Source organism: Pseudophryne corroboree, chromosome 3 (assembly GCF_028390025.1).
Source record: "Pseudophryne corroboree isolate aPseCor3 chromosome 3, aPseCor3.hap2, whole genome shotgun sequence".
In the NCBI taxonomy this organism is placed as follows: Eukaryota; Metazoa; Chordata; class Amphibia; order Anura; family Myobatrachidae; genus Pseudophryne; species Pseudophryne corroboree.
Window position 1 is genome coordinate 616,990,844 of NC_086446.1, and position 15,501 is coordinate 617,006,344.

General features: G+C 48.5%; 1 protein-coding gene across 2 annotated transcripts in view; it reads right to left on the reverse strand.

Annotated features, from left to right (window-relative positions):
- The window catches only part of NOC3L (NOC3 like DNA replication regulator), a 221,075-nt gene that overhangs the window by 29,565 nt on the left and 176,009 nt on the right, over positions 1-15,501 (reverse strand). Inside the window, exon 16 of one of the 2 annotated variants that reach the window (XM_063961651.1) lies at positions 2,670-2,741. The exons of the other annotated variant lie outside the window; for it this stretch is intronic. Within the exon in view, the coding sequence (XP_063817721.1) occupies positions 2,670-2,741 (72 nt within the window). The remainder of the gene's footprint in view (positions 1-2,669; positions 2,742-15,501) is intronic. 2 annotated transcript variants of the gene reach the window in all.

Here is a 15,501-nt window from a genome sequence, read left to right on the forward strand (position 1 = left end):
CAGTCGCCCACGTAAATAGACAGGGCGGCACAAGAAGCAGGAGGGCAGTGGCAAAAACTGCAAGGACTTTTCGCTGGGCGGAAAATCATGTGATAGCACTGTCAGCAGTGTTTCATTCCGGGAATGGAAACTGGGAAGCAGACTTCCTCAGTAGGCACGACCTCCACCCGGCAGAGTGGGAACTTCATGGGGAAGTTTTCCACATGATTGTAAACCGTTGGGAATTACCAAAGGTGGACATGATGGCGTCCCGTCTGAACAAAAAACGGGACAGGTATTGCGCCAGGTTAAGAGACCCTCAGGCAATAGCTGTGGACGTTCTGGTAACACCGTGGGTGTACCAGTCGGTGTATGTGTTCCATCCTCTGCTTTTCATACCTAAGGTACTGAGAATTATAAGACGTAGAGGAGTAAGAACTATACTCATGGCTCCGGATTGGCCAAGAAGGACTTGGTACCCGGAACTTCAAGAGATGCTCACAGAGGACTTATGGCCTCTGCCGCTAAGAAGGGACTTGTTTCAGCAAGTACCATGTCTGTTCCAAGACTTACCGCAGCTGCGTTTGACGGCATGGCGGTGGAACGCCGGATCCTAAGGGAAAAGGCATTCAGGAAGAGGTCATTCCTACCCTGGTCAAAGCCAGAAAGGAGGTGACCGCACAACATTATCACCACATGTGGCGAAAATATGTTGCGTGGTGTGAGGCCTGGAAGGCCCCACGAAGAAATTTCAACTCGGTCGATTCCTGCATTTCCTGCAAACAGGAGTGTCTATGGGCCTCAAATTGGGGTCCATTAAGGTTCAAATTTCGGCCCTGTCGATTTTTCTTCCAGAAAGAATTGGCTTCAGTTCCTGAAGTCCAGAAGTTTGTCAAGGGAGTATTGCATATACAACCCCCTTTTGTGCCTCCAGTGGCACTGTGGGATCTCAACGTAGTTCTGGGATTCCTCAAAACACATTGGTTTAAAACCAGTCAAATCTGTGGATTTGAAGCATCTCACATGAAAAGTGAACATGCTCTTGGACCTGGCCTGGACCAGGCGAGTGTCAAATTGGTGGTTTTTTTCTCAAAAAAGCCCATATCTGTTTGTCCATTCGGACAGGGCAGAGCTGCGGACTCGTCCCCAGTTCTCTCCCTAAGGTGGTGTCAGTGTTTCACCTGAACCAGCTTATTGTGGTGTCTTGCGCCTACTAGGGACTTGGAGGACTCCAAGTTGCTAGATGTGGTCAGGGCCCTGAAAATATAGGTTCCAGGACGGCTGGAGTCAGGAAAACTGACTTGCTGTTATCCTGTATGCACCCAACAAACTGGGTGCTCTTGCTTCTAAGCAGACTTTTGCTAGTTGGATGTGTAATACAATTCAGCTTGCACATTCTGTGGCAGGCCTGCCACAGCCAAAATATGTAAATGCCCATTCCACAAGGAAGGTGGGCTCATCTTGGGCGGCTGCCCGAGGGGTCTCGGCTTTACAACTTTGCCGAGCGGCTATTTAGTCAGGGGCAAACACGTTTGTAAAATCCTACAAATTTGATAACCTGGCTAAGGAGGACCTGGAGTTCTCTCATTCGGTGCTGCAGAGTCATCCGCACTCTCCCGCCCGTTTGGGAGCTTTGGTATAATCCCCATGGTCCTTTCAGGAACCCCAGCATCCACTAGGACGATAGAGAAAATAAGAATTTACTTACCGATAATTCTATTTCTTGGAGTCCGTAGTGGATGCTGGGCGCCCATCCCAAGTGCGGATTATCTGCAATACTTGTACATAGTTACAAAAATCGGGTTATTATTGTTGTGAGCCATCTTTCAGAGGCTCCGCTGTTATCATACTGTTAACTGGGTTCAGATCACAGGTTGTACAGCGTGATTGGTGTGGCTGGTATGAGTCTTACCCGGGATTCATAAATCCTTCCTTATTGTGTACGCTCGTCCGGGCACAGTATCCTAACTGAGGCTTGGAGGAGGGTCATAGGGGGAGGAGCCAGTGCACACCACCTGATCCTAAAGCTTTACTTTTTGTGCCCTGTCTCCTGCGGAGCCGCTATTCCCCATGGTCCTTTCAGGAACCCCAGCATCCACTACGGACTCCGAGAAATAGAATTATCGGTAAGTAAATTCTTATTATTTACATGGGTGTTAGTTGCCCATTAATGGGGCCGCTGGGAAGGGGGGTTGTTTGCCTGGGGGGGGGGGGGGTAGCTGCACTGTGTGGATGCTAATGGCTGGGTTGCCAAGGGGTATCCCTCAGGCTGTGTAGCCGTCGCTCAGTAATGGAGGGGGGGGGGGGGGATTCGGTTGGGGTGTTTTTTGTGGGTTTTTTTTTGGGGGGGGTGGTCTGGCTCCTACACTTTCATCCTTGCTTTTAGATTTTAGAAAAATGTGTCAATCCCTGGCCTTTAGCATCTAATAAGGTTATAGAATCTGGTTGTTAAGGACAACATTTCCACTTGTTGTAGCAGCGTTACTAAATCTACCTCTATACGTAGTCGAAAAAACAAATAAAAAAACCTGTTGGGGTGCCTTGAGGACCGCGTTTGGGAACCTGTGGTTTATACAATTGATACTTTCCCCTTACATTAGGCCGTAAGAGAGCAGAAAAAGTGAGCTTGGGAAGAAAAGCATGGTTCTTTAAAAGTGCAGACAATACTTCAATCAAAGAATCTGAGTTACCTGCATGGAGTCCAAATAGTGTTTTATAAAGGTGAGTATAGAATTTCAAAGGGTCGATATTGAGGACGTCACCTGTTAGAAAAAAAAAATAAGAATTTACTTACCGATAATTCTATTTCTCATAGTCCGTAGTGGATGCTGGGGACTCCGAAAGGACCATGGGGAATAGCGGCTCCGCAGGAGACTGGGCACAAAGTAAAAGCTTTAGGACTAGCTGGTGTGCACTGGCTCCTCCCCCTATGACCCTCCTCCAAGCCTCAGTTAGGATACTGTGCCCGGACGAGCGTACACAATAAGGAAGGATTTTGAATCCCGGGTAAGACTCATTACCAGCCACACCAATCACACCGTACAACTTGTGATCTGAACCCAGTTAACAGCATGATAACAGAAGGAGCCTCTGAAAAGATGGCTCAACAACAACAATAACCCGATTTTTGTAACAATAACTATGTACAAGTAATGCAGACAATCCGCACTTGGGATGGGCGCCCAGCATCCACTACGGACTATGAGAAATAGAATTATCGGTAAGTAAATTCTTATTTTCTCTAACGTCCTAGTGGATGCTGGGGACTCCGAAAGGACCATGGGGATTATACCAAAGCTCCCAAACGGGCGGGAGAGTGCGGATGACTCTGCAGCACCGAATGAGAGAACTCCAGGTCCTCCTCAGCCAGGGTATCAAATTTGTAGAATTTAGCAAACGTGTTTGCCCCTGACCAAGTAGCTGCTCGGCAAAGTTGTAAAGCCGAGACCCCTCAGGCAGCCGCCCAAGATGAGCCCACTTTCCGTGTGGAATGGGCTTTTATAGATTTTGGCTGTGGCAGGCCTGCCACAGAATGTGCAAGCTGAATTGTACTACAAATCCAACGAGCAATCGTCTGCTTAGAAGCAGGAGCACCCAGCTTGTTGGGTGCATACAGGATAAACAGCGAGTCAGATTTTCTGACTCCAGCCGTCCTGGAAACATATATTTTCAGGGCCCTGACTACGTCCAGCAACTTGGAATCCTCCAAGTCCCTAGTAGCCGCAGGCACCACGATAGGTTGGTTTAAGTGAAATGCTGAAACCACCTTAGGGAGAAATTGAGGACGAGTCCTCAATTCTGCCCTGTCCGTATGAAAAATTAGGTAAGGGCTTTTATAGGATAAAGCCGCCAATTCTGATACACGCCTGGCTGAAGCCAGGGCTAACAGCATTACCACTTTCCAAGTGAGATACTTCAAGTCCACAGTGGTGAGTGGTTCAAACCAATGTGATTTTAGGAATCCCAACACTACATTGAGATCCCAAGGTGCCACTGGAGGCACAAAAGGAGGCTGTATATGCAGTACTCCCTTGACAAACGTCTGAACTTCAGGTACAGAAGCTAGTTCTTTTTGGAAGAATATCGACAGGGCCGAAATTTGAACCTTAATGGACCCTAATTTGAGGCCCATAGACAGTCCTGTTTGCAGGTTCCGTAGGGGCCTTCCTGGCCTCGCACCACGCAACATATTTACGCCAAATACGGTGATAATGTTGTACGGTTACATCCTTCCTGGCTTTGATCAGGGTAGGGATGACTTCATCCGGAATGCCTTTTTCCTTCAGGATCCGGCGTTCAACCGCCATGCCGTCAAACGCAGCCGCGGTAAGTCTTGGAACAGACATGGTCCCTGCTGGAGCAGGTCCTGTCTTAGAGGTAGAGGCCACGGGTCTTCCGTGAGCATCTCTTGAATTTCCAGGTACCAAGTCCTTCTTGGCCAATCCGGAGCCACGAGTATAGTCTTTACTCCTCTCCTTCTTATGATTCTCAGTACTTTTGGTATGAGAGGAAGAGGAGGGAACACATACACTGACCGGTACACCCACGGTGTTACCAGAGCGTCCACAGCTATTGCCTGAGGGTCCCTTGACCTGGAACAATATCTGTCCAGTTTTTTGTTGAGGCGAGACGCCATCATGTCCACCTTTGGTTTTTCCCAACGGTTTACAATCATGTGGAAGACTTCCGGGTGAAGTCCCCACTCCCCCGGGTGAAGATCGTGTCTGCTGAGGAAGTCTGCTTCCCAGTTGTCCACTCCCGGAATGAACACTGCTGACAGTGCTATCACATGATTTTCCGCCCAGCTTAGAATCCTTGCCACTTCCGTCATTGCCCTCCTGCTTCTTGTGCCGCCCTGTCTGTTTACGTGGGCGACTGCCGTGATGTTGTCCGACTGGATCAATACTGGCTGACCCTGAAGCAGAGGCCTTGCCTGACTTAGGGCATTGTAAATGGCCCTTAGTTCCAGGATATTTATGTGAAGTGACGTTTCCATGCTTGACCACAAGCCCTGGAAATTTTTTCCCTGTGTGACTGCTCCCCAGCCTCTCAGGCTGGCATCCGTGGTCACCAGGACCCAATCCTGAATGCCGAATCTGCGGCCCTCTAGGAGATGAGCACTCTGTAACCACCACAGGAGAGACACCCTTGTCCTTGGAGATAGGGTTATCCGCTGATGCATTTGAAGATGCGATCCGGACCATTTGTCTAGCAGATCCAACTGAAAAGTTCTTGCGTGGAATCTGCCGAATGGAATCGCTTCGTAAGAAGCCACCATCTTTCCCAGGACCCTTGTGCACTGATGCACTGACACCTGGCCTGGTCTTAGGAGTTTCCTGACTAGGTCGGATAACTCCCTGGCTTTCTCTTCCGGGAGAAACACCTTTTTCTGTACTGTGTCCAGAATCATCCCTAGGAACAGCAGACGTGTCGTCGGAATCAGCTGCGATTTTGGAATATTTAGAATCCATCCGTGCTGTCGTAGTACTATTTGCGATAGTGCTACTCCGACCTCTAACTGTTCTCTGGACCGTGCCCTTATCAGGAGATCGTCCAAGTAAGGGATAATTAAGACGCCTTTTCTTCGAAGAAGAATCATCATTTCGGCCATTACCTTGGTAAAGACCCGGGGTGCCGTGGACAATCCAAACGGCAGCGTCTGAAACTGATAGTGACAGTTCTGTACCACAAACCTGAGGTACCCTTGGTGAGAAGGGCAAATTGGGACATGGAGGTAAGCATCCTTGATGTCCAGAGACACCATGTAGTCCCCTTCTTCCAGGTTCGCTATCACAGCTCTGAGTGACTCCATCTTGAACTTGAATCTTTTTATGTAAGTGTTCAAGGTTTTCAGATTTAAAATGGGTCTCACCGAGCCGTCCGGCTTCGGTACCACAAACAGCGTGGAGTAATACCCCTTTCCCTGTTGTAGGAGGGGTACCTTGATTATCACTTGCTGGGAATACAGCTTGTGAATGGCTTCCAATACCGCCTCCCTGTCGGGGGTAGACGTTGGTAAAGCAGACTTCAAGAACCGGCGAGGGGGAGACGTCTCGAATTCCAATTTGTACCCCTGAGATACTACCTGCAGGATCCAGGGGTCCACTTGCGAGTGAGCCCACTGCGCGCTGAAATTCTTGAGACGGGCCCCCACCGTGCCTGAGTCCGCTTGTAAGGCCCCAGCGTCATGCTGAGGACTTGGCAGAAGCCGGGGAGGGCTTCTGGTCGTGGGAAGAAGCTGTCTGTTGTAGTCTTTTTCCCCTTCCTCTGCCCCGGGGCAGATATGAGTGGCCTTTTGCCCGCTTGCCCTTATGGGGACGAAAGGACTGAGCCTGAAAAGGCGGTATCTTTTTCTGCTGCGAGGTGACTTGGGGTAAAAAGGTGGATTTCACAGCCGTTGCCGTGGCCACCAGGTCCGATAGACCGCCCCCAAATAACTCCTCCCCTTTATACGGCAATACTTCCATATGCCGTTTGGAATCCGCATCCCCTGACCACTGTCGCGTCCATAATCCTCTTCTGGCAGAAATGGACATCGCACTTACTCTTGATGCCAGAGTGCAAATGTGCATCTCGCATATATAGGAATGCATCCTTTAAATGCTCTATAGTCAATAATATATTGTCCCTGTCCAGGGTATCAATATTTTCAGTCAGGGAATCCGACCAAGCCACCCCAGCACTGCACATCCAGGCTGAGGCGATTGCTGGTCGCAGTATAACACCAGTATGTGTGTATATACTTTTAAGGATATTTTCCAGCCTCCTATCTGCTGGCTCCTTAAGGGCGGCCGTTTCTGGAGACGGTAACGCCACTTGTTTTGATAAGCGTGTGAGCGCCTTATCCACCCTAGGGGGTGTTTCCCAACGAGCCCTAACCTCTGGTGGGAAGGGATATAGTGCCAATAATTTTTTAGAAATTAGCAGTTTTCTGTCGGGGGTAACCCACGCTTCATCACACACTTCATTCAATTCATCTGATTCAGGAAAAACTACAGGTAGTTTTTTCACACCCCACATAATACCCCTTTTTGTGGTACTTGCAGTATCAGAGATGTGCAAAACCTCCTTCATTGCCGTGATCATGTAACATGTGGCCCTACTGGAAAATACGTTTGTTTCTTCACCGTCGACACTGGAGTCAGTGTTTGTGTCTGGGTCCGTGTCGACCCACTGAGGTAATGGGCGTTTAATAGCCCCTGACGGTGTTTGAGACGCCTGGACAGGCACTAACTGAGCTGCCGGCTGTCTCATGTCGTCAACAGTTTTCTGTAACGTGCCGACACTGTCACGTAATTCCTTAATTACGGCCATCCATTCAGGTGTCGACTCCCTAGGGGGTGACATCACCATTATAGGCAATTGCTCCGCCTCCACATCATTTTCCTCCTCATACATGTCGACACACACGTACCGACACCCAGCACACACACAGGGAATGCTCTGATAGAGGACAGGACCCACTTAGCCCTTTGGGGAGACAGAGGGAGAGTTTGCCAGCACACACCAGAGCGCTATATATGTATAGGGACAACCTTACAATAAGTGTCTATCCCTTATAGCTGCTTATATCTGTTATTTTGCCAAATAAGTGCCCCCCTCTCTTTTTTACCCTGTTTCTGTAGTTGCAGGATGCAGGGGAGATTCTGGGAGCCTTCCTACCAGCGGAGCTGTGTGGGAAAAATGGCGCTGTGTGCTGAGGAGATAGGCCCCGCCCCCTTCACGGCGGGCTCTTCTCCCGCTTTTTTCTGGAAAACTGGCAGGGGTTAAATACATCCATATAGCCCAGGAGCTATATGTGATGTATTTTTCGCCAACTAAGGTAAATTCATTGCTTCCCAGGACGCCCCCCCCCAGCGTCCTGCACCCTCAGTGACCGGAGTGTGAAGTGTGCTGAGAGCAATGGCGCACAGCTGCAGTGCTGTGCGCTACCTTATGAAGACAGGAAAGTCTTCTGCCGCCGATTTATGGACCTCTTCTTGCTTCAGCATCTGTAAGGGGGCCGGCGGCGCGGCTCCGGGACCCATCCATGGCTGGGCCTGTGATCGTCCCTCTGGAGCTAATGTCCAGTAGCCTAAGAAACCCAATCCACTCTGCACGCAGGTGAGTTCGTTTCTCTCCCCTAAGTCCCTCGATGCAGTGAGCCTGTTGCCAGCAGGTCTCACTGAAAATAAAAAACCTATTTAAACTTTTACTCCAAGCAGCTCAGGAGAGCCACCTAGATTGCACCCTTCTCGTTCGGGCACAAAATCTAACTGAGGCTTGGAGGAGGGTCATAGGGGGAGGAGCCAGTGCACACCAGCTAGTCCTAAAGCTTTTACTTTGTGCCCAGTCTCCTGCGGAGCCGCTATTCCCCATGGTCCTTTCGGAGTCCCCAGCATCCACTAGGACGTTAGAGAAATGAAAATTACTTACTTGAGTTCTTGGGTTTAGCCAAATAAATTTGGAGAGACCGCAAGACAGGTAAATATAATTTCACAGCAATATGATATAACTCACAAGTGACCAGCACAGACTACCAATGCCAGACACCACTGACAGCTCTATTACTTTATGGGGAACAGTACAGAGCTTGAAAGGGTTACTACAACCTCCCAATGCTGCTTTTGGCAGGTGTAGATGGCAGATTTAAAGAGAAGGTGACGCTCACAAGGGCAGAGGATGGAACATGGTTGTGTTCCCTGTCATCACACTTGCCACTTGCAGTTACCAAGGGAAGGTATACTAATGTACCATGTGCCAATGTTTGCAGACAGGAAGCAGCCACCTCAGACCTCCACTGAATAAAACTGTCTGCAGTTTGTAAAATGGGCCAAGTCCCCTCTGTGCAGGGGCTAGGAGCCTTTAATGGGTAACCACCAGGTATCTGAAGTAAAGCTGCAATCCCATTACTTTGTACATAATAAGTGACATTATATTCAAAAAATAAGAGTTATGGTAAGAACTTACCTTTGTTTTTCTTCAAAGTCCATAGGGTCCACAGGGATACCATGGTGTTGTTGGTTGGAGTAGTCCGGGCACCAAACAGTTAAGAGCTTTAGCTCCCAGGATGCACTGGTCCTACTCCCCTATATCCCCACCTCCAGCCAAGGCCCAGTCAGTATAGTGAACAAGCATTAAGGCAGGAGCTGGGAGAGCAGAAGAAAGAATGGTACACACAAGAAACACTCACAGTAGAGGAGAACTTAGTGACTGAAAAGAAATACCCATAAAAGCCAGGCGCGTCAGGATGGGTGCCTTGTGGACCCTATGAACTTTGAAGAAAAAAAAAGAGTTAACTAAGGTAGGTTCTTACCATAATCCTCATTTTCTTCTTCAGGGTCCATAGGGACTCCTCAGGATACCATGGGGATGTTCCAAAGCAGTACCCCTAAGGGTGGGGACGTGCCTGAGCTTGGAGAACCCATCTCCCAAAGGCAGCATCCTGAGAGGCAAATGTATCAAAGGAATAGAACTTAATAAAGATGTGGACTGAAGACCAAGTGGCCTCTCTGTACAACTGTTCTGCAGATGCCCCACAATGCCACCACGGATCTAGTAGAATGAGCTTTAAATCACACTTGGAACAGGAACATCTGCTTCCATGTATTCCTCAGAAATAATCATACGGATCCATCTGGCCAAGTTCTGCTTATTAGCCAGCCTTTTTGTGAAAAACTTACAAAACAAAAAGAGCATCAGAATTACGGATAGATTCAGTTCTCTTAACATAAATCCGAAGTGCTCGTACCACATCCAACAATACATCACTTATGGAATGGTTTGGAGATTGAAAGGCTGGAACCACAATTTCCTCATTAATATGAAATTTAGAGACAACCTTGGGAATGTATCCAGACCTAGGGCCTAATTCAGAGTTCATCGCAGCAGCAAACTTGTTAGCAGTTAGGCAAAACCATGTGCTCTGCAGGTGGGGCATAACATGTGCAGAGAGAGTTAGATTTGGGTGGAGTGTATTCAAACTGAGATCTAAATTGCAGTGTAAAAATAAAGCAGCCAATAATTACCCCGTACAGAAACAAAATAACCCATCCAAATCTAACTCTCTCTGCAAATGTTATATCTGCCACACCTGCAGTGCACATGGTTTTGCCCAACTGCTAACAAGTCTGAATTACCCCCTTAATCCTTAGGACAGCCCTGTCTGGATGAAAAATAAAAAATGGAACACTACACGATAGTGCCGCTAAATCAGATCCTTTGCAAGCAGAGGCAATGTCCGAGAGGAAGAGTTTTCGCTGTCAGCCATGTTAAATCCACGGATTCCAAAAGTTTAAACGGAGCTACCTGTAAAGCCTGTAGAACCAAAGATAAATCCCATGCAGCCAACAAAGGGATAAATGGAGGCTGAATACGGAGGACTCCTTGAAAAAAAGTTTTGATATCTGGTAGGGAGGCAATCTTTTTCTGGAGCCAGACAGAGCAGATACATGTACTCTTGAGAGATGCTAGGCAAAGACCTAAGTCCAATCCTGCTTGAAGAAAAGCAAGAACTCTAAAATCAGATCACAACCGCTAGGTGAGCACCACTGGAAATAAGTATGCCAAACTCTGTAAAAAATTTAGGCTGAAGCTGGTTTACGGACATTAAGCATTGTCTTGATACCAGCACCTGAGAAACCCTTAGATTTTAACAAGGATATCTCAAGAGCCATGCCATCAAAGACAGCCAGGCCAGGCCCTTGTGTAGACATGGACCCCGCGTTAACAGATCTTGCCGTAAAGGAAATCTGAGTGTGTGTCGATTGACATCCCCTGTGGGTGTGTGAACCAAGGACTCCTCGGCCAGTCTGGAGCTATGAGAATTATGATGTCTCCTTCCTGCTTTAACTGTTGAATCACTCTTTGGAGCATCTACGAAGGTAGCTGTGGGATCCCTTGTCCTGGACCCGTATATTTGAAGTTTGTGGTTGTGACTACATGCCATGGGATCCACATCTGGTAGGCCCCACTTGTACACTAGATCCTGTAAGACTTCTGGATGTAGAGCCCACTCTCCTGAGTGGATGTCCTATCAGCTCAGGAAGTCCGCTTCCCAGTTGAGAACTCCTGGGATGAACACTGCTGATATTGCCGGAAGATGATGTTCTGCCCATGCGAGGATGCGTGTCACTTCTCTCATGGCGGCTAGACTTTGCGCACCTCCGTGATGGAACATGTAGGCTACTTTTGTCGGATTGGATCAGCACTGGTCAGCCCTGAAGAGCACTTTGTATGCTGCCCTTAGCTCTAGAATGTTGATGGCAGGTGACTATCGGAGAAACTGTCCAACGCCACTGAAAGGACTGTTGACAGGTCACTGCTACCCATCCACGGAAACTGACATCCGTGGTGAGTAGTACCCAATCCAAGATCCAAAAAGGGATGGCCCTTGTTCAAGTGGGACGTCTGAAGCCACCACAAGAGGGAGACCGAACCTTTGGTGACAACACCATTGTCTGTGTTCCAAGAAGATGATGAGGTCTGTTCCATCGTAACAAAATCAAATGTTGAAGAGGTCAGCAGTGAAACGGAGTATTCCACCATGTCAGAGGTGGAGACCATAGACCCCAGAACTTGCATGGCTAAGTGGATGGACACCCTCCGGTGTTGTTGAAGACTGTGCACAGATAAGAATCTAGGATGCCTCCCAGATGTAATATCCTTTGAGATGACAAGGTAGATTTCTTTCAGTTGATGATCCAGCCGTGTGACTGTAGGAAGGCAATCATCAGACGAAGATGCTGTTGCAAAACCGCCGGAGACTGAGCCAAGATTAGCAGGTCATCTAGGTATGGGAAAATTCTCACCCCCCGACACCCGAGATGTGCCGCCATAGCTGCAATAATCTTGGTAAATTCCTGAGGGGTCATAGACCGTCCGAATGGTAGCACCAGGAACTGGTAATGCTGGTGAAGAATAGCACACCTGAGGTATTGCTGATTGTTGGCATTCATAGGTACATGCAGGTATGTGTCTTGAATGTCTTGAATGTCCAGAGATACCATAACATCCACCGGCTCCAATGCCAGGATAATGGAACGGAGGGATTCCCTGCACAATTTGTGCACTCATATAAACTTTTTGAGAGCCTTGAGGTTGAAAATGGGTCAAAATGATCCATTTGGTTTGCTGACCAGGAACAGCGTGAAGTAGAAGCCTGTTTGTTGCTGCAGTGGTTGCACTGGTATTATGACCCCTAATTGTAAAAGGGCATGTATGGCCTGTTGCAGAACCATAGGACTTGATGGGATCTACTGAAAGACTCGTACAAAAAAAACCTGGGGGAGGACGTCTCTGAAAAGAAAAGGCGTAACCCTAGGAGACCAATTCTTCTAACCAGGCATCTGTGGTGGTCTGATAACAGATAGCTTTCAAATAAAGAAGCCAGCCTCCCACCCTGGAATTCTCCAGGGGGAGGCCCTGCCCGTCAAACAGAGTGGCCGGACGTATTGCATACCAAGGTTGTTTAGAGAGATGCTTGGCCTTAAACGAGTTGGTGTGTCTAGGAAAGGACGGACCTCTAACCTTCCCCTGATGTCATAAGTACGACGTCCTGGGCCTTGGGGCAGCAGCTAAGGCAGGAACATCCACTTTAGAACTGGCAGAATTGGAGTCTAAGACATCTGTATCCTGGTCAGCTGATGTCTCAGAGTCCAACATGTGTGCTGAGAAAGGAGCTCTGAGAGCCTCATACTATAGTCCTAGTTCTGTCACACTGTAATATTTGTTGAAAAGCCACAAGGTTTGGGCTAATCTCTGAACAGAATGAGTGAAAGTATCCAACCATGAAGGCTGAGGGGGCGTAGTAAATGCAGGTTGTATCTGCTGAGCAAAAGCCATCATAGCAGGCCGATCAGGAGTAGACAAAGGATCTACTTACTACCTGTGGCGTTACCGGAGATAAGGACAACACCCAAGGTGGTTCCTGAGTAGATGCTACGGAAGTCTGTTGTTTTAAAAAAACACAACATCTTCAACACAAATCATCCTGCACAAAATCTTGTTGGGATAACCAAGCAAGAAAAACAGTATTTACACGTAACCAGGGTAGGAGCCCCAGTCTCCTCTCTTTTGTCTGCAGCAAACATGGGGTCAGATGTAATGGCTTGTGAGACGGCCGGAGATCCGAGACTCTGGCCAAACTTGTGCGTTTTTTTTAAAGCAGCAAACGTTTACAAGGCAAAACCAACCAAACAAAAAGCACACATTGGCCCTCACAGCAAAAAAAAAAATCCACACATACATTGGCCTACACAGTAAAAACAATCACATTGCTCCCCACATCAATCATATTGCTCCCCACATTATTTATTCACATTGTTCCCACCATAAATCCATATAAATCATTATTCTCTCCACATAAATCCTATTGAAATCCTATTGTTCCCCACAGGAGAAATAACAAGTTTTATGGTAAGAACTTACCTTTGTTAAAACTCTTTCTGCGAGGAACACTGGGCTCCACAAGGAAAGACATAGGGGTGTAGAGTAGGATCTTGATCCGAGGCACCAACAGGCTCAAAAGCTTTGACTGTTCCCAAGATGCATAGCGCCGCCTCCTCTATAACCCCGCCTCCCTGCACAGGAGCTCAGTTTTTAGTTAACCAGCCCAATGCAGTAGCAGGAAAAGAGACGACAATGGTTAGTAGCCACATACACCACGTTCTCACGACAGGAGAAGTGTCAGCGGCTAATGCCATACCAACCCAAAGAAGCTAAGTGCGTCAGGGTGGGCGCCTTGTGGAGCCCAGTGTACCTCGCAGAAAGAGTTTTAACAAAGTAAGTTCTTACCATAAAACTCATTTTCTGCTGCGGGGTACACTGGGCTCCACAAGGAAAGACATAGGGGATGTCCTAAAGCAGTTCCTTATGGGAGGAGACGCACTGTAGCGGGCACAAGAACCCGGCGTCCAAAGGAAGCAGCAGTATCGAAGGCATAGAACCTTATGAACGTGTTCACAGAGGACCACGTAGCCACCTTGCACAATTGTTCAAAGGTCGCACCACGGCGGGCCGCCCAAGATGGTCCAACAGACCAAGTAGAATGGGCTGTAATGTGAGCAGGAGCTGACAGACCAGCCCTGACATAAGCATGTGCAATCACAATTCTAATCCATCTGGCCAAAGTCTGCTTGTGAGCAGGCCAGCCCCCGTTTGTGAGACCGCTCTTTGGAAGACAGATCAGGAGAGACAAAGGCCGGTACCACAATATCCTGATTAAGGTGGAACGAAGAAACCACCTTAGGCAAATAACCGGGACGAGTCCTAAGAACCGCCTGGTTACGGTGAAATATCAGATATGGGGAACTACAAGACAAGGCACCCAAATCCGACACTCGTCTAGCTGAACCAATAGCCAGCAGAAACACCACCTTAAGGGAAAGCCAGTTAAGATCAGCTAAACTAAGAGGTTCAAACGGAGACTGTTGTAACGCCTCCAAAACCACCGACAAGTCCCAAGGAGCCACAGGCGGGACATAGGGAGGTTAAATACGCAACACACCCTGAGTGAAGGTATGCACATCAGGTAAGGTCGCAATCTTTCTCTGAAACCACATCGACAAGGCAGATATTTGAACCTTGAGGGAGGCCAGACGCAGGCCTAAATCCAGGCCCTGCTGAAGAAAGGCCAAAAACTTGGCTGTACTAAATTGTAGATGCGCACCAAACAAAGTAAGAATGCCAGACCCTATGGTAAATCCGAGCAGAAGCCAGTTTCCGGGCCCGCAACATAGTTTGAATGACCTCCTCAGAAAACCCTTTAGCCCTCAAGACAGAAGTTTCAAGAGCCACGCTGTCAAAGACAGCCGGGCTAGGTCCTGGTAGACACAGGGGCCCTGAACGAGGAGGTCTGGGCGTTGTGGAAGTAGAATTGGACGCTCTGACGATAGGCCCTGCAGGTCTGAGAACCAGTGCCGTCTGGAGCTATGAGAAGCAGAATTCCTCTTTCTTGCTTGAACTTCCGAATTACCCTGGGCAGGAGTGACACCGGAGGGAATACGTACGGCAGCCGAAACCTCCGCGGCACCACCAGCGCATCCACGAATGCTGCTTGAGGATCCCTTGTCCTTGCTCCAAAGACCGGGACCTTGTGATTGTGTCGAGACGCCATCAGATCTACATCTGGAAGGCCCCACTTTTCCACTAGGAGTTGAAACACTTCTGGATGTAGGCCCCACTCGCCGGCATGTACGTCCCGACGATTGAGAAAGTCCGCTTCCCAATTCAGGACTCCCGGAATGAATATTGCCGATATGGCCGGTAGATGGCGTTCCGCCCATTGTAGAATCCGTGAGACTTCCTTCATTGCCAAACGGCTTCGAGTGCCGCCTTGATGATTTATGTAAGCCACTGTGGTGGCGTTGTCCGACTGTACTTGAACAGGACGGTTCTGAATAAATGCTGGGCCAGGTTCAAGGAATTGAAGACCGCCCGCAATTCCAGAATGTTGATCGAGAGAAGAGATTCCTCCTTGGTCCACCGACCCTGAAGGGAGTGTTGCTCCAGCACCGCGCCCCAACCTCTTAGACTGGCATCTGT